This window comes from Trachemys scripta, chromosome 12 (genome assembly GCF_013100865.1).
Source record: "Trachemys scripta elegans isolate TJP31775 chromosome 12, CAS_Tse_1.0, whole genome shotgun sequence".
Taxonomy (NCBI): domain Eukaryota; kingdom Metazoa; phylum Chordata; order Testudines; family Emydidae; genus Trachemys; species Trachemys scripta.
The window spans coordinates 17984308-18007135 of NC_048309.1; the positions used below are offsets into that span (position 1 = coordinate 17984308).

General features: G+C 41.9%; 1 protein-coding gene across 2 annotated transcripts in view; it reads left to right on the forward strand.

Annotated features, from left to right (window-relative positions):
• SULF2 (sulfatase 2) overlaps positions 1 to 22828 on the forward strand; it is a 269349-nt gene that overhangs the window by 196300 nt on the left and 50221 nt on the right. For both annotated transcript variants that reach the window (XM_034786932.1, XM_034786933.1), the window contains 3 exons: positions 11948 to 12099; positions 16377 to 16546; positions 21195 to 21345. In XM_034786932.1, the coding sequence (XP_034642823.1) occupies positions 11948 to 12099; positions 16377 to 16546; positions 21195 to 21345 (473 nt within the window). The remainder of the gene's footprint in view (positions 1 to 11947; positions 12100 to 16376; positions 16547 to 21194; positions 21346 to 22828) is intronic.

Consider the following 22828-nt stretch of genomic DNA (forward strand, 5'->3'; position numbering starts at 1 on the left):
AGCAGTTATTGCAGGGAGCAACCAGGCACCATGTTAAAAGAAACAGAAGTGAAGGGTAGATCTATAGCCCATAATCCACTGCCTCTAACTACGTTATCTTCTCTGGCAAGCAGGGCCTGTAGCAATGCAGTATAGGGAGATGGAATGCCCTGCAGAAATTAGAGAGAACAAAATCTTCAGGGAACAGGCTCTTGGATTTCTTTTGTGGTTTGGAGTCAGGAGAGTGGCTCCAACTCTCACCTCATGTAGCTGACTAGTGCTGAATCTGGCCTCTGCATGCATGTACCTCCTCCACAGTGTATATCGACAGGGCTCTGAGCATTTGTAACTTATTGTGTAGATGTACTGTGAGCTCTTATAGAATTAAGAGGGAACATGCTATCTGGAACTCTGTTTCCCTGGCTCTTCCCCTTGACTGAACGGCCGAACCACAGCTGGGCTTCATGCAGAGGCTGCAGAAATGAGAGGCATCTGTACACTAGAGAGGATTCCACTGCATAGCCACCTATCCCCTCTGGCTACCTACTATGACTTATTCTACAGGTTTCCCTAAGCATTCTGTAGACGGGAGGAGCATATGCCCTTCTATAAATATCTTCCTAACTTAGATCCACAGTGTAGTCCAGGGTCCAACAACGCTCGCCTCTGTACCTGACACGAATACATCCGTGGCTGTAGAAGTAAACCAAAGAAAGTATCTGTGGTTTCCTTTTGCCCAGCCACATATCACTGGCACCCCTCCCTTTCCCTTTTGCCTGACTGTATCTGTTTTCAGCATTGGATATTTTAGATTGTCAGAAACACCTCATCTTTTTTCCAGTAATTTACTCTTATGATAGGATGCCAATTCTAGCATTTAAAGTATAATGGCTTTGTCATATTGATTTATCATTTCTGCCAAGTAGCAATTTTTAGAGTGGTATTTCTTAAAAATAGGATTCTTATCTCATAGCCTTCAAAACAGCAAAAAGCTAAATAGAATATTTGCACGTTATCAAAATGCTTTCAAAATCCATGTTACATCATTTAGGACCATATTATTTACAGATTGAAAAGACCTATCAGATTGTTGGGCCTGTCTTTTTTAAAGGGTAGCATATAGTTTCCTAACACAGCATGCATCGGCTATTAGGCAGGATCTTAGCCAAAAGACTGAGAAGAGATTTTCCCCATATTGTCTAGGATCTCGGTCTATCTAGACATGTATTCCACAATCCTCATTATGATAACTGAGTACTTCCTTTCTGATGGTATTCTCCAGAACCCTGTCGTTTGCGGAACTGTCATTCAGCTTTTCAAAATCATATTGAGGCACAACTTCTCTAAGACACCCATATTTTTTATGACTGTAGAGGCTAATCCACAGAGTGGCAAGGTTACAATCAAACTCCAGGCAACAATTCTAACGCAGCTTCTAAAGACTGCTTTTCTAAGAGCTCAGGCATATTGTATGTTGCCCATACTGTTTACAGACTCATCCAGTGCAGCAGCAACACGTGGTTTGGTAGGTAGTGGGAAAGTTTGGCTTATTGTATCCAGCTCAAAGACAAAACAATAGATTTTGTGAAATCTCTTAGTGGAACAGTCTAGCAGAACAGAACATGGTAACTGCTCTGGCAAGCAACCACTTGCATCCATAAGCCTTTATGGAAAGGACATTCTGGAGGCAGACTAGCAAGCTGTGTTGAATTGTAACTCCCTTACTTATGTATAAGAGGAAGGATGGTCTGGTGAATAGGGTGCTAGTCTGAGACAGGGGAGACCCAAGTCCAGTTCCCAGCTTCTTGTGGAACCTTGGGCAAGTCACTTAGCCTCTCTGTTTTACAAATGGGGAGCTGAGGCACAGAGATAATAGCACCTTCTTACCTCGCAGGGGTGCTGTGAGGCGAAATACATTCAAGATTTGGAGGTGCTCAGATGTTATGGGAAGGGGAAAATTAGTACCTAAGATATAGTTAGATGCATCATAAGGGACATATAGGTCAGCTGTTATGAAAGTCCTGGTGCTCTTATATCTTACAAAGGTCATTGAAGAAAAGATGGGAAAAGTGAATTAGGTGAACACATGGAAAATAATCTATCTGTAGAATCTTACAGTTCTTCTGTCTGGATGGAAATTTAGTAGAAAGGAATTTGGCGGTCAGGGTGGGAATTTTCTCTTAATTAGGTCCAATAAGACTATATTGTTTCCTTTGCATATTTATTCATCAGCCAGTGTTTTTCTAGTGCTTCTTCCAAGCTTACTGCTAAATGGAAAAAAACAGGTTCTGTTTCAAGGGGGTAGACATTTTTTCTTGCACAACATAATCTAATACCTTCCCAGAGTTTGGCAGTCAGGGGCTTTCTCAAATCCTGTGGACAAACTGACCTTGAATTAAATTTTCTTAAGGGTATGTCTACACTTAAAATGCTACAGCAGAACAGCTGCAGCTGCGCCACTGTAGCACTTCAGTGTAGACACTCACTGCAGGGAGGGGCTTTCCCATTGCTATCGCCAATCTACCTCCACAAGAGGTGGTAGCTAGTTTGACAGAAGAATTCTTGACCTAGCACTGTCTACACTGAGGATTAGGTCAGGATAGCGACGTCTTTAACAGTTGTGGATTTTTCACACCCCTGAAAGATGTAGCTATGCCAATGTAAGTTTTCAGTGTAGACCAGTCCTAAGTTTGAAGTTGACCAAAATAAATTGGTGCTGACTCTGTCACCAATAAAGGTTCAGAATAAACCAGATAAACCTTGGATTATGTTGCTCCTTATTACAAAAGTTTATCAATCCAATACTGGATAGGTTTATGATATTTTTACATGAAAGAGGAAATGTTACATTTGAAAACTGGAGGATAAATCCTAAGAATGGGATTCTTTTTGGGCTTGTGTTGCAAAAAGAGATAGTAATGCCATGTGGTCAGTTTGTAATGTACTATGCTTCTAGGAGTTTGGGTTTTTTTGTTGTTTTTTGGGAGGACAAGTGGGAGCATTCTGGGAAAGTAACAAACTAGAATAGTCACAGCTGGCCATCAAGCTCTGTAAAGATTTGAGTGGCAGGGCATTGAGAATATGGCTGATAGGGCTTTTCTCCATTCAGCACATGCTGGCTTATTTCAGGAAAAGGGATCTGGGACTTACAACAGTAGACTTGCTCCATTTACTTGAATAGTCCCATTGGTTTTAATGGGAGCACGCTCTGGCCCATTGTTTCCATTGGGATTACCTACCTGAGAAAGACAAGCAGGAGTTAGCTTATTATCTACATTCTTCTGTTTTAATTCCTTGCTGACCACTTCCAAATATTTTGGTAAAATTCTTCTGTTTTAATTGACTCCATTTCCCCACCACCACCACCCCTCCAGCCAGCCTGAGCCAGTAAATAAACATTGGGACTGAGCCTTGGCTGCAGCTGAGGAATGTGCATTACAGACTCAGGAGGGTGCACAAAGATATTGTAAAACGTACATTTGTGTTCCCCAAGGTGTGTACCAGACCCGTCCCCTGGCATAAATTAGAGCAGTCTAGAGGCTGCTGTAATTGCACTGGCTGCCGATGGCCAACCAGGGCTTTTAGAGCAACCAGGAATCAGCGGATCATCAGGATATCCTTTTTCACTCCAGCCCCAAATTCTAAATCAACTGTATGAGCCCCGCCCCCTACTCCAGTTCTATGCCACTAGAGATTTCCCTACAGTGCTGGGCGTACACAAGCTTTAGGGCAGTTTTCTGCCAACAGCAGACTGTAAAATCTGGGCTATCATGTGCAACAGACTTTTTAAAGAATGCACTTAATACGTCTCTTTCTTTAATCCTAGCTGACTATTACGTTCCTCAAAGATTTCATCATTTTCAAGGACTGTGTGGCAGATGCACTAAATCTCTGATTTCCAGCAAACATTTCATGGTTTAAAAAAAAAATCCCTATGAGCCAAATTGTGCTTTTGCTTATAACCAAGAATCAATGGAGTTGGATGGAGTTTGAGGGCAAAATGTGGCCCTAAGCTCTCCTTTTCATCTTTCAAAAAGGATTGTGTATAAGAACCTATTGTATATTTTCTATGGCTCATAAGATTTATAACCGTTACTGAGCTAATAATACTAATAGCAGATATTTTAACTTTTTGCAGCAGAGCTACAATTCCTATTATTGCTAAATGGTAAGGGCCAGATTTTCAACTGGTCAGTTCAACACAATTGGGGATAGATTTTCAGAAGAGCTCAGGAGCTCAGTTCCCATTTAGGCACCGAATCAAAGGCCAGATTTTCAGTAGAGCTCAGCACCCAATGTGCTGAGGTCTTTTGAAAATCTGTCCTTTTATTTTGGTGCCTGACAGAGCTGAATTCTTCTGAAAAACTTCTCCCTGGAAGACAGATTTTATACTGACTACCGTTGGAGTAAATGGCCACATTATTAACTCAGATCTATCAGTGTTACACCACTTTAAATCCATTCACTTTGCTACCAGTTGAGTGCAGAATTTGGCCCGATGTGAGTACTGAACTTGACCTTGAGAGTTCGTGCTTGTTACTAGTACACATAAATACCCTGCCTTGCTGAAAACTCTCTCACTTACACATGATTTTATCTGAATGCCTTTTACAGAGCAAGAAAGTGTTACAAAATAATTTTGGCTAGATACGTAATAGGAATCAGAGCAGAAATGCTGCTTTTCCATTCAAAACTGAATAGTTGCAAATTTTAGCTCAAACACTTGACCTGGAAAAATTAGAAACAGAAATGGAGCAACTCAGAGGAATAAACAAACCCATATGGAAAACTTTCAGATTGGCAGCTAAAAACCTTAACAAATGATTGGAAAGACTGCTGCTAAAAATATATCAGAGTGAATTCAAAGTTCTACAACATACTTGATATCTGATTTGGAATGTAGGAGGTTAATAGTTATGACACAGAGGTTTGAGGTTAAAGTCACTGCAGGTGTGTGCAGTTTAACAGTGTGTTAACTGGGTAGCAGGTGGATATAAATAAGTAGCATGGGGGTATATAAAGAGTTTTGAGGGGAAGAAGTAATAGGCTTGGTCCACACTGGGGGGGGGGGGGGGGGTTGATGTAAGATACGGGAATAGCGTAGCTGAAGTTGACGCATCTTATTTCGACTTACCTCCCGTCCTCACGGCGTGGGATCGACGGCCGTGGCTCCCCTGTCAACTCTGCTACCGCCGCTCACCCTGGTAGAGTTCCGGAGTTAACGGGCGAGCATTCGGGGATCGATATATCGCATCTAGATGAGACGTGATATATCGATCCCCTATAGATCCATCACTACCCGCCGATCCGGTGGGTAGTCTGGACGTACCCATAGTATAAACTCAGCTCTTGTACCCCATAATAGGGAGAAGCCTGACTTTGCTTTTCTGAGATTCAATCTTTTTTGCACTATTTTGTTAACAAAATTATTTAGAAATATAAATCCATGTGCTAAAATTTGGGAATCACGTAAATTAAATTAGAGATGAGAGAGACCTATTCGGCTTTCTAGCTCATCCAACCCAGGGCAAGAATGCTCCTTATAATATATTTTTCTAGTGCATGACCCCAGTGTAGGCTTAAATATCATAAGAGATTTAGCTTCCACTGCTTCCATGGGAGAAACTATTCCATAATGTAACATATCACTGTCAGGAAGTTATTAATGATATTCCACCTGTGCTTTTGTTTCTTAATTTCATCCTGTTACTTATTTTAAAGGAACATAAGCACTCTGGTTTTATTGTTAAGATGAAGTGCATAAAGATTCTTGATCTCTTGTTAACGAAAACATATCTAAATAAAAAAGAAACTGATTATATAGCACTGAATAGGACTTGAACTCCATTGTCAAGGCGAGTGAATGAAGGGCAGTAACTCTGGCCTTGGTTCTGTCTCTCACCAATTTTACATTTGTGAAATTCCACCGACGTCTGCAGAATTACTCCCAATCTAAACTGGAATAAGTGAGATTAGACTCAGTCCCTCTATCCTTAACTTCCAATGTTGGGCCGTGGCATCACAACCCAGGTGGGATGAAATGAGAGGAATGATTTTCCCCATCATTCTAATCAGGGCCCGCTCCAGGGTTTTGGCTGCCCCAAGCAGCCAAAACAAAACAAAAAAGTCGCGATCTGCGGCGGCAATTCGGTGGGAGGTCCTTCACTCCCAGGCGGAGTGAGGGACCGTCCGCTGAATTGGCGCCGAATACCTGGACGTGCCGCCCCTCTCCGGAGCCGCCGCCCCAAGCACCTGCTTGAGAAGCTGGTGCCTGGAGCCGGCCCTGATTCTAATGATCCAGCTAGGAACAGCCTCTTAATTTCCACTTGAATTTAGAGCCATGGAAAGATATTTGAATATCCTTTCTGTTGTTACCTTTCATTTTTTGGAAATTTATCCTTAAAATATAAAAATGATCATAAAAAAGACTTGTAAGGATGGGAGGGAGGAGCAGTGACTTGAGTTTGCCTTGGTCATAAATGCACTCTTTTAGACCATTTTCAAACTGAGAAGTCTGTTCTTTTGGTTTTGCTCTGTAGACTGCATGTTGTCAGGCCAGATTCACTTTTTAAACCATGAATTTGGGGACCTAATATATTTATAAATTACATTATCAAAAGAAATCTTTGTATCAATCCACAACATGCAGCAAATTATTACATGCTCTGTTCTTGTTTTTTATCCTTCAGCAAAGCGTTTCTTAAACTCTAGCTGCAACTCCAACATGCACTATAGGCTCTTCCAGGTGGTTGGGAGTGGTGGAAACTTTGGGGAGCCGAGAACTTGGTGGGGTCATAAAATCTGGCAGGAGAGGTTACCTTGTATACAGGACTTGCCATTTAGTTTCATCCTATCTGCCGTGGACCCTGCTTCACCTATTCATGGGAGAGACTATGTTGTGTAGTAATTTTTAAACCCACTTTATTATTATTACAGGTATAAAAAGCATTTAAAACCATCTGGATATATTTTTACAGTTACTTCATAGACTGGATGTTGGAACACAGCTGTGCATATATAGCTGTGGTCCCTGAAAATGTTTGCTAACGAAATCCTGGAGCAGTCTGGAATTGGATGCACTGAAGGCTTGCATTCTCCACTGAGCAGCTGTCTATATGGTGATGGGCTGGACTGAAGCAGAAAAAGAAAAGTGTGTTAGACAGAAGCTTTATGCTGTGAAAGCAAAATCTTCCCCAGCAGAAAAAGAGCTTTACTGTAGCCCCATATTTTGTAGCACAAAGGAGGAACGTTCAGAAGAGTTTAAATAATGAGCTTTTTAAGGTTCTTGAGAGGAAGGGAGGGAGAAAGAGAGATGTGAAATGGAAGGTTAGAAACAGTAGAGAAAATTACTTTGACATCCATGAAAGATTATAAAGCCGTCCTGAACATACAATGGTGGATATGCAAAAGGTGCTGGAAGGAACTTCCCTCAGACTTTCCTTTAATGCCTCTACTGAATGACAATGAAGTAATTCTTTGCAGAGTGCTGCTTTTCTGCATTCTTTAGCTGGCTCAGCCAAAGGGTTTAGGAACTGACTGGTAAACTGGAAACTGGGCTTCCATGAATGGGGTGAGGAACAGTGCCAAATTTAACTCTGTTTGGATATAATATATGGGTGAGGCACAAAAGCCTTTAGACTGCCTTGTATGTACCTGCCACGGTAGACAACAGTCAATATCTCAATCCATTATCACCTGATACTGGGCCAAAACAAAACAAAATCTCCTGCTCTGTTTAATTACCCACATATCATTGTGGTTTGCCTTTCACTTTCTAAATATTGGATGTTGCTCAGAAAGCAAAGTCATTTGAGAGAGTATTTGTGCTGTGCAACCCTCTAAAAGGATGTGACGATTTTTATCCATTTACAGTGAAGTGGATTTTGCTTTGCTAATTGCTGTCATCTTAGTTTGTCTGATTTTGGTGACTGTGGTCTTATTAAAGTGGGAAGTGTGATCTGTTGATTAGAACAGGGGAACTGGAATTCTTCACATTGCTGCTGACTCGGTCACAGACTTACAAGAGAGAAGGTGGGTGAAGTAACATCTTTTACTGGACCAACTTCTGTTGGTGAGAGAGACGAACTTTTAGGCTTATACAGAGCTCTTCTGCAGGTCTGGGAAACTTAGGGCTTGTCTTCACCTACAGAATTACAGCGGCGCAGCTGCGCCACTGTAGCACTTTAGGGATGACACATTTATGCCAACAGGACAGCTTTTCCTGTTGGCGTAGTTAATCCACCTCCATCAGAGGAGGTAGGTATCTTGACAAGAGAAGCTATCCCATTGACGTAGCTCTGTTTACACAGCGGGTTAGGTTGGTGTAATTATGTTGCTCAGGGGTGTGGATTTTTCAAATCCCTGGATGATGTATTTATACCTATACAGGTCTGTGGTGTAGACCTGGCCTCACTCAGAGTGTCACAGCTAAATACAAAATGGAACAGATGGTTTAGCATAAATAACTAATGCACATTTCAACGGCCCATTCAAGGTGAATTGGCCCATTAACACCCCTCCAGTCTCAGAGAGAAGAGGAAGGGGGGGAGAAAAAGCAGCTGGGGGTGGTGGGGTCGTTAGTGGGTTCTAGATTGTTGTCAGATTGTTGAATAAATCCAGAGTTGCTATTCAGTCCATGACTTTTAGTGTCTAGCAAAGTTATGGATTTAAGCTCTGACTAGTCTTTTGAAAGTGTTGTGCTGGTTTCCTTTGAGGATGACAACTGATAAGTCAGATATAGAGTGATCGCTTTGTGAAAAGTGTTCGCCCACAGGTGATGTGGTGTTTTTTTCCCTGTCTTTTACCATTTTCCTATGTGAGTTCATTTGAGATAGGGTTACCTTACGTCCGGATTTCCCCGGACATATCCGGCTTTTTGGTGCTCAAATCTCCGTCCGGGGGGAATTGCCCAAAAAACGGACATGTCCGGGGAAATAGGGAGGCAGCATAAGCCAGGGTCCGCCCGGCCCCAGCAGGACCCACCGGGTCCGCAGCGCAGCCCAGCCCAGCCACCCGGCTACATTGTAGCGAGCTCGGGCGGGGGAAGGAGGGGGCGCAGCCACAGAAGGCGGCGGAGGGGCCGCTGCTGCCCCAGGAGGCGGGGCGGACCACGTGCCCCAGCCGAGCCCGCATGACCACGGGGAGGCCGGGCCCAGTCAGCGGCTCGGGCTTCCCTCACGGGTCGGGACTCCCTGGCCACTGGGGGACCCTTCCTGCAGCCCCGTCACCCCGCGTGGCAGGAAGAAGGCTGTGGCGCCAGGCAGGAGTGCGGCGTGTGCCGGGGCTGCAGGGACCCGCGCTGCCCCGGTCGCCGCTGAGCATCCGAAGCCCCCGCCAGGCAGAGGCTGCCGGGTGAGTGGGGGAGCAAGGCAGGCGGGGGGGTGCAGAGGCTGCAGGGCGAGGAGGAGCAGGGCAGGCAGGGGCATAGAGGCTGCAGGGGCAGGGGGGTGCAGGGGCAGGGCAGGCAGGGGGCGCAGAGGCTGCAGGGACGGGGGGGTGCAGGGGCTGCAGGGCGAGTGGGGAGCAGGGAAGCACTTAGCAACCCCCAACCAAGATCAGAGCGGGAGGGAGGAGGGGGAATGTGGGGTGCTCAGAGGAGGGGGCAGGGACTTTGGGGAATGGGGTTGGGTTGGGGCTGGGGGGGGCAGGGAAGGGGCAGGGTTGGGGTGGGGCGGGGGGGGGGGCCAGGGCCCCATGGAGTGTCCCCTTTTTTAAATGTTTGAATATGGTAATCCTATTTGAGAACGCAGTGTTTGCCTGGTTTCACACACATAGTTGCTATTGGGCAATTTAGTGCACTGGATGAGGTACACCGTGTGTTAGGCACGTGTAGGACCCATGGATCTTGAAAAATGTGTTGTGGAGGTTGTTGATCACTGTAGTAGTGGAGATATGACTGCAGGTTTTGCGTGGTGACTGAGGTTTTCGGTTGGTGTGTCTTGGTATGTGCGGAGCTTGCTTCGGATGATGAGCTTAGAGAGGCTGGGGCGTTTTTTGAAGGCCAGAAGAGGGGGTTCAGGAAAGATTTCTTTCAGGATGGGGTCACCACCTTTCCTCTAATATTTTGGGACCAACATGGCTACAACACTGCATACAGACTTGCCAATCAATTAACCCCTCTGTGGCTCAGTTACTCATCTATAAAATAGCAAAAACAATGCTAACCCACCTTTGGAAAGTTGTTTAAGCTCCTTGGATGAATTTCAAAGTATTTACTATATTTATTCATTTCTGTCTCTTCAATGGATCGTCTATCTCCACGTATTGTCTTATGCATGTTAGACCATGATTCTTTCAGCACTTCTGTTTTAAAAGATCCCAGATTTTGCCTCCATTAGTCATGGCTAGGGAGACACATTAGTTGACCACCTTCATTTTCTGTTGAAGAGGATGATGGATAAATTTTTTCCAATTACATTTTGAAATTCCTCTGTAGCTCTCCAGGTCTGATCTTATTCACTAAATGTCCCTGAGAAGTTGTCCATTTATTCACTGCTTTGAAATAATATTTCCATCTTTATTGCTAGTCCCATGTTCCCCATCATGCTAGTTCCACTGAGATTTTGGGTCACATTCTCAGCTGGTGAAGTCAGTGGAGCAATGTCAACTTATGCCACCTGATGATCTGTCCCTTTGTCCTCAGGTACATCTTTTACCCATTTTTTTTTTATCATACCTAGATTGTGTACTTTAACTTCTGTGTCTTATCAAGTCGGAACAGTGCTATTTGTGGATGATAAGAGAATCTCTCTCACATTGACTTAATTCCCTTTTTGGACAAATCCTCAGATGGTGCAAAAAAGCATATCTCCGTTGACTTCATTGGAGCTGTACCAATTTGCACCAGCTGAGAATCTGGCCCACCAATTTCAGTGAAAATCCTCCTTATCTGAACAAATATAAGGGAGGTCAGAATCTGGCACTATTGCTAAGATTTTCAAAACTGCCTAAGGAATGTGGAATCCAATTCCCAATAAAAATGTATGGAAATTGTGTATCCAAATCCCTTAGGCTCCTTTGAAAATCTCATTCTACAGCTTTAGGGGGAAATGCTGATCTCAGATCACTCCACTGTAATCTTCTGCTCTCTCTACATACACATACATGTCAATTGACAAGAGCATCATCATGAGTTTGATTCTGGGTTCAAAATCTGTATAATCTAAAGAGGAATGAGTGTGATAGTCTCTGCTCTAGCCCACTGTGGGTGTGCTGTTAACTTTTAACCTTTAAAAACTGCTGTACCAGGTATGCATCACTGGGGATATTAACATCTTGGTGAATTTGTGCTTTTCTGTATAACATTAATATTTTGCATTTTTCTCCTCCATTTTCTGTTAAGTAATTTGTGTCACAGCATCTGAGGCTTACAGGAGCTTGGTCAGTCTGAATAGCTATTCCAGGAGGAAGACTCTGACACCTGCATAGCTTTCTTTAATGTCTCTTGTACTCTTCATTTCTTCTGCCAAACAGGCTGCTGGTCCATTTCTTTTAAGCCTTTGAAATTTCATCACTTTGTGAACTGCCTCATTTGTTGTTGTCTCCCACACCAGCCTGAGCACTTACTTAGCTGGAGATAGCTTAAATGAGTGTAACCAATATGAAGAGGGCAGCTAAATTGGGTGGTTCAGGGTAGGATGAGGTAATGTGGTAATTGGCATTATTTGAGACATGTTGTGCTCAGTTTCACTGACCCTGAATGTATCAACCACTATTATAGGTACTTTAAATGCAGTTTCAGTTATTAGTTTGATCTGGTTTATTTCTTATATAAGTGGTGTGTAAATGCAAATGACCTATAACATTAGAGAGCTCTGAAATGCAGGGAAGGCTGTATACAGAATTTCATAAGACATCTCACTATGTGCTGTCCATGTTAAATGTACCTGGATGATGTGTGTGGTAAAATGTGGTCTCTGAGGTGTTTGTATTATACCTACTTATTCTAGCTCTCCTTTCTCTCCTCCAGCTTTTTTTGGGAAGTACCTTAATGAGTACAATGGTTCCTATGTGCCTCCTGGCTGGAAAGAATGGGTTGGATTACTTAAAAACTCTCGCTTTTACAACTACACACTCTGTAGGAATGGCGTGAAGGAGAAGCATGGATTTGACTACTCTAGGGTAGGTCCTATTGATTTATTTTGAATTTTTTCCCTTTGGACATGACTGCAAGAAGAATACAAACACTTTATGGATTCAGTCCAATTGAAGTATTCATTTCATAATTGAAAGACAGTGCTAGTAACATCTGTTTCAGCCCCTAAGGCAGCTTCTTTGGATCATACATTCTCTTTTCACTTCTGGTGGACATGTTGTTTAAAATGTTCTTAGCAGCTACAAGAATATAAGTTACACGTCCTAAGACTGTAAAAGCTTCAATATGTCTTACAAGCTGAGAGATGGATTTAATTGCATCAAGACTGGTATTTCACTGCTCTGCACTTCAGTTAACACTCACTGGGCTGGCCTCTGGCCTGTTACACTGGTGTACAACTGGAGAAATAAAACTGACTTCAGTGGGGTTTCACAAGTATAAATGAGATTAGTATCTGATTCCTTCTACTTGGGGGGGGGGGGTGTTTTGGTTTGTATGTATGTATTTGTTAAGTGAAAGCCTGTTTCGTGGTCAGAGTATGATAATTTTGGGGAGTCCATAATGCATCAGTTTATCACACATTAAAACTGTCCTTGCTATGTGAATGCTGTGAATGTGTAACTGTTACCTATATATCTTTCTAAAGTACTTGAGGATACTCTACCTTAACTTAGCTCACTAAAATGTTTGGCACCCATCTCCCCAGCACAGGCCCCACCACTTCCCTTTCTCATCTCATGCTGCATAATGTTTACTAGCAAGGAGGATGTTTACTTGAGCAAAATGCTTGCATTTGTCAAAGCAGCCAGCTTGTGTGTTTCCTAAAGTGGGTTGCAGAATCTCTGATTTATGGCTGTAAATAATTTATTGGTAAACTGGTTTGGTTAGAAAAACTGGAACCTGAAGGAAACAGTCCAAGAGTGAAACGGGGCATTGTTTGAAGGAGGGGGGAAAAGCAAATAGCTACAAAGTGACATCATGTAGTTCTGGATTTAGAAGTAAAAGGTTATAATTATAGTTAACTATAACGATAGTTAATTCTAGCTGTAACATCATAATCATTTGTAAGATAGATTTACATGAGAGGAATTCAGTTCAAACATACCTTGCCCTTTTTATTTAAAAAATACAAATGTTGCCTATACATGTTTTTGCTTTCCTGGTGGTGTGTACACAGAACATTTTTCTTAAAGTAACTGAAATGTAGATTATTTTTGTTTGTTTGTTTGTTTTGATTAATGTGCTTTGTGTCAGAAGCTGAACCTTAATAGGTTTCTCAGGTTTCTTCTTCTATTACCAGCTGATAAAGTGAAGGAACAACTGATTAACAGAATTATGCCTCTCTCCCATTTCACTTTTAATCTGTAAAGGACAAGAGTGCTGATCTTAACATCTAAACTATTGGAAATGTTGAATTAGAAAACTTTTCAGTGGAATAACGTGATGTCAATGATTTTACTGGTCACTGTTCCCGGTTGCTCCAAAGGGAGCTAAGGAGGGAATACACACGCTTCAAAGCCCTCAACTCTGCTTGGTATATAAGGTATTTTTAAAATGCTCACATTTTCATTTTGTACAGCTCTTCATATTTTCATATCTAAGCTGTATGAACACCTACCGGAACTCCTTTTTCCAAAAATCCCTGGTAGAAAGTAAATGTTCCAAATGACCATCACATCTTTGCATATAGATTATTACTGTAATTCCCTGCCAGTAGTGTACAAAGCAACATGTATTGATAGTAACATTTGGAGTCAAGTGGCGGATCGATCAGTAGTTGAAATATGCTACTGTATGTTTTCTCCCTGCCTTTTATGTTTTTCCTTTAATAACTAAATTGTCCACTAAGGGACAAGTTGAAGTAACGTGACTCCAGAGAGATTGTTTTAATGACCCTTCCACATCATAAAACAAATACCTTTTTGTTTCTAACATCTCTGCCCCACTGGCACACAGGTTAGCAAAGCCGATTGCTGCTTCCATGGGCTATTGACCTCTTAGTTGTACAAATTAAATATTTGAGATCCAAATTTAATACAAAGTTCATATTAAAGGATAGCTGTCAGGTTAAGAATTATATTTTTAAAACCTAGATATCCTTATTAAAAATACCATTAAAGTTAAAGAAAAAAATCCCATTTTTAATATTATTATGTTAGCTTACTTTTTGTTAACTCTTATTTTAGATAATGAAGGCCATGATTTTCAAAAGTGAGTAGTGGGCACACACTCTCTGAAAATCGGGCCCATTAAAAGTATTTCAAGCTTGACACCTCACAAATTGAGGCAAACAAAATCATTATTCACTTTTTTAAATCTAAATATTAGCCAGAAAATGTACTAGTTAGTTACACTTTTTCTTTCAGTTTCTTATCTATTTAACTTTGTATGTATTAGCATAATTTGCCATATTTAGGTTTTTTTAAAACATCGCATTTAATTTTTTTAATAGGTCTTAACTGGTGGAGGCTTAAATAAAAATAAATTCATGGCAATATTTCCATTTGGTCTTAGGTTTTGCAAATGCTTATTTTTACAAAATTTTAATTGGAGGGCAATTTTGACCTGTCAACTGCCCTTGCCCTTTAGAATTGAATAGAAATCCATATTCTCTTCACAGGCCAGACGCAAGAACAAAAGGTCTTTGTCTTCATTATGTCTTATAGCAGGCTTTGAAAATACATATATGTTTTAATTAAATGTGAGTGTATTATTACTCCAGGGTTCTCTATTAGAATATTGACTTTCAGTTCCTTAATAGATATTAAGAAGAGTTTTTCAGATATAGAGGATCAGGTCCTCAGCTGGTGGACCTCCATTGTTTTTGGTGGAGTTATGCTTATCTACACAAGCTTTCATAATTGAAATGAATTGATGGTGTCTGCTTTGTCCTCTGTAGATAGTTATTCATATCACAAATACACCACATAATTCAGAACAGGTGGCAGACTTGGATAGGGTAAACTAGGATTGGAATAGCAGGAATGCTTCAAGTCAAGACTGATATGCAAAGGTGTAAACTGGAGCTTGGTCAGCCTGGTTCTGGGAGAGGCAGCAAGCAGTTGTGCTAAGTTTGAACAAAGGAATCAAGTGAGAGAGGCCCCTTTTGAGTAATGAAAGCTGACTTTCTCTTGCACCTCCGTGGCAGGGGTGAAGGAGATTGAGAAGGCACTGACTGTACTGTACTTGATGTGTTATATAGCAAAACAGAGTAGTTCAGTCTCCAGGACTGTCAGTCTTGCGGCTTTGCATTACCTTTACTCTATAAAAGGGAGGTGCACGGGAAGCCAGGGACTGGGCTGATGAAAGAAAGCTGTGCTTGAAGGGAGAACCAGGGAGGTATTCCATCCTCTGTGATATGAACCACACTCATACTTGGTGACTTGATAAAAGCAAGACACTGCATGTGGTTTTACTTTAGATTTTGGAGGTGAAAAGCCAGTCTCTTTTGTGCTTGTGTTGTTTTACAATAAATAATACCATGCTGGTGTCTGAAACTTATGTTGATATATAGAGTTTTCTTGATATGCAGGGAGTGTCACAAAGACACTGTTTTCAATCCACATACTTCCAGTATCACAACATGTACTTGTTACTCGACAGGATCACCAAGGATGTTCACTTTACATTTTCCCAGGGGACTCTATTAAGTTTTCAGATTTGTTTTTTTAATAGAGACCTCTATCTACCTACCTTTAGATTCTCACGCTGCACCCATCATCATGGTATCTGAGTACCTCTCTTGTATCTGCCGTGCTGAGTCAGACCATTGGTCCAACTAGTCCAGTATCTGGCTGCTAGCCTTGGTAACTGCCTGATGCTTCAGAGGAAGGCAACCCCCCTCCCCCCAAATCAGTTCAGATTTTCAAAGCATTCTTTCAATGGACAATGTGCCTAAATCCTCTTGCATGCTTTGAAAATCTCAACCCCAGAACACAAACAATCCTGTAATTATCCATTACCTTTTAAAATTCCAGCCATGCTATTTGACTGACCCTCTGAACTAGTGAGTTCCACAGTTTGGTTAGACACGTGTGTGAAAAAGCTTTTCTAGTTGTTCTAAATTTAGCTGCCCTTAATTTCTTGGAGGGGCTTGTTGTTTTTCCATATCGGCTAGAGAGAAGGGAGTGATCTGTTTTTTCATTTATTGTGCATAATTTTAACAACCTAAACTTAGTCTCTCCTTACTCTTCCTTTCCAGGCTAAATAATCTTTTTTCCCGCGTCCCTGGTGATACCCAAGACTATCTAGGACTCTAATTGGCTGTTGGAATATTTTATTCAACTTTTTCCTCCACTTCCAGGATTATCTGACTGACCTGATCACCAATGACAGTATCAGCTTCTTCAGAATCTCGAAGAAGATGTATCCCCATAGGCCTGTATTGATGGTTCTCAGCCATGCTGCTCCTCATGGTCCTGAAGATTCAGCTCCTCAGTATTCACAACTCTTTCCCAACGCTTCACAACACATGTAAGGAAAAATAAAATCCCTGTATTTCTCGGCAATAGAAAAAAGAACATGGTACATCTGCTGGAAAAACATATTTGGGGGTCCTTAGACTCTTGGCATGCGTTTATCACAGTTAGTAAGAACAGAAGCGTTTGGAATTTTTATATGGATATTCAGAATACTATAAGCACCTTCAGAGTAGAGACCATATCAGTGGGCCTGAACCAAAGCTCCTTGAAGTCAATGGAAAGATTCACATTGATGTCATTGAGCTTTGTGTCAAATTCTATGGCCCTGATTCTCTAAAGTCCCTTTACGCTGCTCTGGCCGTGTGTATCTACACAACCTGTGACAGCGAGCATCCCATCCTGGGTTGAGAGACTCAGGTTTGCAGGGCTTGCACTAGCAGTCTAAAAATAGCTCTGTAGACAGTGCTTTGGAGTCATAGCTGGGGCTGGAGCTGAGGTTCTGAAACCTAGGGAAGGGTGTGGGCTTCAGAGCGCTATCATTAACCCCACAAGCTCAAGTCAGTTGACCCAGGCTGGGAGGCTCGCCTCTATGGCTGAGTTGACGTACCCCAAGTGGGTGTAAATTTGACTTCAGTGAGACTACTTGGGAGGTAAGGTGCTATTCAGCATGTTTAAGGTGAATCAGAACATGTCCCTTAAATTGTAAGCTCTTCAGGGCTTCAGACTTTACCTTTATGTGTACATGTGCAATGCCTAGCACTTTGTGGGTGTTACCATAATACAAATAATAAGTAATGTTTATTATTATCCCCATTTAATATTCAAACTGTCAGCATCTCAGTTTCCCCATATAACTTGCCAAAGTCACACAGGAAGTTTTCAGCAAAGCTGACAAATAATTTAGGTCTCTTGATCTCTAGCCTTGTGCTGTCACCAAAATTCAGCTCTCTTCCTGTGTGGTCAGAGAACGCAGTGATTTCAGATTAAAACTAGTTTGGCACACTTAGCTTTCAGGGACAGAGTAGTTAATTTCAGCTTTGTGGAGGAGACAAGGATTGACTCTGTAAGGTGATCATCAAACAGCAGTTGAGGGCACCTACATCCTTGCAGGATTGGGCTGGGGGGGGAGGGGGGAAGAGTGTGTGTGTGTGTGTGTGTGTGTGAGGGAGAGAGAAAGGGTTTTCTTTGTTTTAGTTTCTGATTATTAGAGAGCTAAGAATTGTATATTTCATTCTGTCACACTGTGCCACTAAAGAGAATCTGTCTCTCGGGCCTGAAACGACACAGTATTTCATGTTTAAGTTGTTTGCAATCCCATGCTCAGTTCTTTTCCTTTGAAATGAAAATTACAAAAGCTCAAAATGAGTAGTGTCTGCTATTGCTTGTACACAGAGTTGCCCTCCAACCTTATTAGGAATGCTTATGGAAGACACTCTTCTCTCAAAGATATAATCATTTTCCACACAATCCTCTACAGCAATTTAATTATGATGATGCAAAAGAGAAAGGGGTGAAGGGATCACGGGAAGGAAGGGGATGAAATCTATGAAATGCATCTCTGTATGGTTTTTTTCCCTCTTTCACATTGTTTACTTTTTCCCCACACACCAGTCTAGTTTATTTTCCTGACTGGAAGATCTTTTTTATGGAAATTGCTGCAGGATTTTATATCAGCAGTGAATTTCGTTATTACTATTAATAATAATAATAATCTATTAATTTATAGACAATAGTACTTTTCAAGAAATTTATTAGTTTGTAAAAGATTACATTATCTCAATAAATTAAGCAGTTTTTTCCTTCTTTTAGATGTGCATACTAAGTAGCCCGTGTTGTGTATTTATGCAGAGAAATTGTCTTCAATTATTTTAAACACTTTTTATAGCATAAGATGAAACTTAAGCTGTTGTTAATAAAAAAGGAACACCAAGAAAAGTGTTGCTTTCAGAAATGCATCAGTATCTCAATAGAGCTAATCAGCTATTAATGCATTTACATTTATTAAATTTTTAGATATTTATAGAATATCTATGTATTGTATTGAGTATTATGGCTTGATTTCCAAATAAAAGTTAAACATTCAATTGCTTGTCTAATTGGAGTGCACAGTCCCCACATCTGCACATGCAAATCAGGAAACTGCACATGCAAATTAGTCATCTTGTTTCACATTTCCTCCCTCTGACCTCCCAAACTACCTGAGAATTCGCAATCCCTGGGTAATGTAGTGCCAGCATAGCTGTCCCTGTGCCATCCCTGGGGCCTGGTCAGCGCAAAGGTGAGACGTGGCTGGAGCACTATGGTGCAGCTTGGACCAGCCTCGAAAATGCTTTAAGTTGCACTAGGGATTGAACTTGGTCCTTGTCCAGTCTCAGGATCAGGCTCAACGTAAAGATGGCACACCTATGCCCCCAGCTTCCTCCTGCAGCTGTGTCAGCTGAAGCACTAGAACAGTTGAGGATCCGGCTCTTAGTGTGCAGTTGCAGTCCTATCTTAATTGAAAATCTGTCCCATAATTTCGCTCCCCCGTAGCAAATCACTGAAAATAGTTTCCCTTTTCTTCTCCTAGACTTATAGTTAAACAGGATGGAACAGCTGGGCAATTTCATATTGGCCTCTAATGTTATTTCTGTAAAGAGTACATGTTTTATCATGACTGTTTCCCAAGGTCAAATACAATCAGGATTTGTAGAGCAATCAAGGTAGCTTCCCCCACCCCACCCCACCCCTTCCTTTTGAATGGAATGTGAAGGGGTTATTTTGTCCAGCTTCCAGGGATGTTCTATCTTGTGTATTTGGCTATGAGAGAAACAAATCTGTTAAGTGTAAGAGGGTTACATTTGTAGTAATCAAAGAAAATCATGGGCTTCGGGTGGATTAAACAGCAGGAGATTTCAAATCAGCCAGGAGATCACAAAGCAAGCTGAAAAGGAGTTCGCCATTCTATGCATTACATAGCAACAGTTTCCATAACTGTCAGCATATTCATAGGAGCAATGTCATCATTTCAGCCACAGCAACATTCTGAAATTCAAGAGACTATTAGCAATGCACAGAGAATAAACAGAGCAGCCTTTCCTCCCCAAACAGAGAAGCCTCGCTTCCCTGTCTAAGCGCATTTTTCAAATAGGCTCCCACATAAATCTTTCCATCGAAAGCATGTTGCAATCCAATTATTATTGTAAGGTTTATTTCAAACATGAACGAAACTTTTAAGAGCATTTGGCACCAATGACATTCAAAGATACACTGGGTAAATTTCAAGGAGGAAAGTTTTCAATTTGTTACTATTATTTATCCTGATGATTTAAGTTACCCTGCTGCTATGTTGTTGTGTGCACAAGAATAGTAGTGGCTTTTGTCAAGATGTAAATATAAGTAACTTGAGCAAAATCTGTAGCTCTTTGCTGTCACAAGGCCACCATCTTGGGTTTTACAGGAAGCTTGTGACATTGTGCTAAACATTAGCACTATTCTAATATTTTGAACAGAAGGAGAAATCTGAAGACCTCTTTCATTTGGGTGAAAAAAATCTCTATTTGTGAAACTGTGCATGGTCCGTCCCAAGCCAATGTACCAACTAATGCTTAGAAACAATAAAAAGGGCCCTAGGTCTTAAATGGTGATAAGATAGATAAATAAAACAATAGCTTCTCTTGAAAATGTAAGACAAACAAGTTCCTAGTATGACAAAGACATATGTAAAGAGTACCTACCATATTATAATATAGAAAAGCAAGTCCATTGTGGGCTTTAGCTCCAGCTGGTATGGAGCAATGTAGTTATGAACAAAAAAGCAAGCTCCAGAACTCCCAAACAAAATTAAATAAAGGACCATCAATGATGTGCCTGCTCATTGTTAACACTGATACTTTAATGGAACTACAGGATCATTAGGAATTAAAGGGGCACTGATGCTCTCACAGGGTCATCAAATCCAGCTCTTGACTTTTTTGTCAGGGTCCTAAATTCTCTTTCCATAATGTGCACTCATCAGAGTGTAATGTGAAGGTTTCTAATGATCTCAGAAGAGTTAAAGCTAGAAAGTACCCAAGTCCCATTCCCCCCACCTTTTTTTGGCAGGTCTTTAAAATGCAGCTTTGTATCCACTTCTGCTTGCCATGAGCTCACATGCAATTTAATACCACCAGGTAGGGTACCTGTGCTCCCCTGAGTATGTGAGTGCTGCAATATTAACATGGCCAGTCATGCTGAATTCAACACAGTTGTTAAATAATATAGTGGAATCTTTTCAGCAAGCTGGACAGTTATTATTAGGAGCCGTCAAGCTGTAATAGCCTGTGTTAGTATGGGCAGAATGAAAGTGGAACAGTTACGTTAGTGGAAACTCAAGTGCATATGTTCTTGGTTCAAATAATGCTTCCCAATTGTGGTGATAGACTTCTAAGGCTAATCTGCTGGCATTGAAATGTATCCCTACTAGTCTGGAGAATACTGTTAAAAACAATGTATATTTACTCTTTTTAATAGGTTTTACTTCCCACAGAGTTATTTCCATGCTCCCACCTTTCATATAAAACATAAATGAATAATACTTTTCTATCACAAATGTAATGTTTTCCGACATACCACAGAAAGTTAGTTTTGCAGTGTTGGTCAAATAAAGTTTGTTGGCATACGCTAGTTTATTATTTTTTCATAATAATGTGGTGGTCTCTGCTTTCCTTATTGCTCCTTAGCACTCCCAGTTATAACTACGCTCCCAACCCAGACAAGCACTGGATAATGAGGTATACTGGTCCCATGAAACCTATTCACATGGAGTTCACCAACATGCTACAGAGAAAGCGCTTACAGACACTCATGTCCGTGGATGACTCCATGGAGACGGTAAGATTGGTGGTTGTTTTTTCAAGCCCAACAGATACTTATTTCTTGAGTTAAACTCCAAAATGTTTGTGCATTTAAAAAAAAAAATAGTATATTCCTACTCTACATACAAGCTAAGCACTGCCAAGCTAAACATGGCTTCTGTTTATCACTACTTCCGAACTGATAGCTCTCCCAGATTCTCTGGTTTCTCTGGCATTGTTATTCCAAATAAAAAAACGAGCATAATGTAAAGTCCAAAAGCTAGCAGAATGTTTCCAGATACCTACTGCTGTCCAGTTAAAGAAAAAAAAATGAAACATGAAAAAAAATTGTAAAGCATGAATTTTTAAAAAATTTGATTTACATTAAAAAGCATCAAGTCTCACCATATACTAGTTAGAAACTAATAATCCCAACTGTGGGCATAGTGCACTCCTGCATTACTGCCTCTTTGTCCGAAAAACTCCAGTGAAATTAATGTGGTTACATCAGGTGGAACCAGAGTAACTGGAGTATCTCAAAAGGACGTAGGCGCCCAACTGCCACTTTAGGTGCCTAAGTCCAGAAACAGGCCCCACAGGGATTCAGAAAGCCCCCCGGCTCCAGCGTTTTGGCCACCCCAAGCAGCCAAACAAAAAAAACCCAAACAAACAAAAAAAGAGCCGCGATCGTGATCTGCGGCGGCAATTCGGCAGGAGGTCCTTTGCTCCGAGCAGGAGTGAGGGACCGTCCCCGAATTGCCGCCGAACAGCTGGACGTGCCGCCCCTCTCTGAAGTGGCTGCCCCAAGCACCTGCTTGGTAAGCTGGTGCCTGGAGCCGGCCCTGCACTCAGCTGGCACCAAACCTCAGATGTGGGGCTCCTTCAATCACTCATGTTGAATTGTTCCATTGTGAATAAATCATGAATGAGTCACTGGGCCAGAGAGAGAGTAGGCAAACCTGAGACTGATTCTGCAGCCTTATGATTAGAGCACTCACTTGGGAGGTGCGGGACACCCAGGATCCAGCCCCCCTCTGTCAATGACTTTTTAAATTGTCCAAAGTGGAACAGTTTTTACATGCAAGACTGAGGGAGCCCCACATCAAAATTAGGGTTACCATATTTCAACAATCAAAAAAGAGGACGGGAGGAGCCCCACCCTGTCCTGTCCTAGCCCCGCCCCTGCCCCTTCCACTCCCTCCCACTTCCTGCCCCCTTAGAATCCCCAACCCTCCCCCCCACTCCTTGTCCCCTGACTGCCCCCCAGGACTCCACCCCCTCCCTAAGCCTCCCTGCCTCTTGTCCCCTGACTGCCTCCTCCTGAGACCTTCCCCACATCCTAACTGGCCCCCTAGGATCCTACCCCCTACCTGTCCCCTGACTGCCCCAACCCTTATCCACACCCACATCCCCTGACAGCCCCCCCCCAGAACTCCTGACCCATCTAAACCCCTCTGCTCCCTGTCCCCTGACTGCCCCCTCCTGGGACCCCTGCTCCTAACTGCCCTCCAGAACCCCAC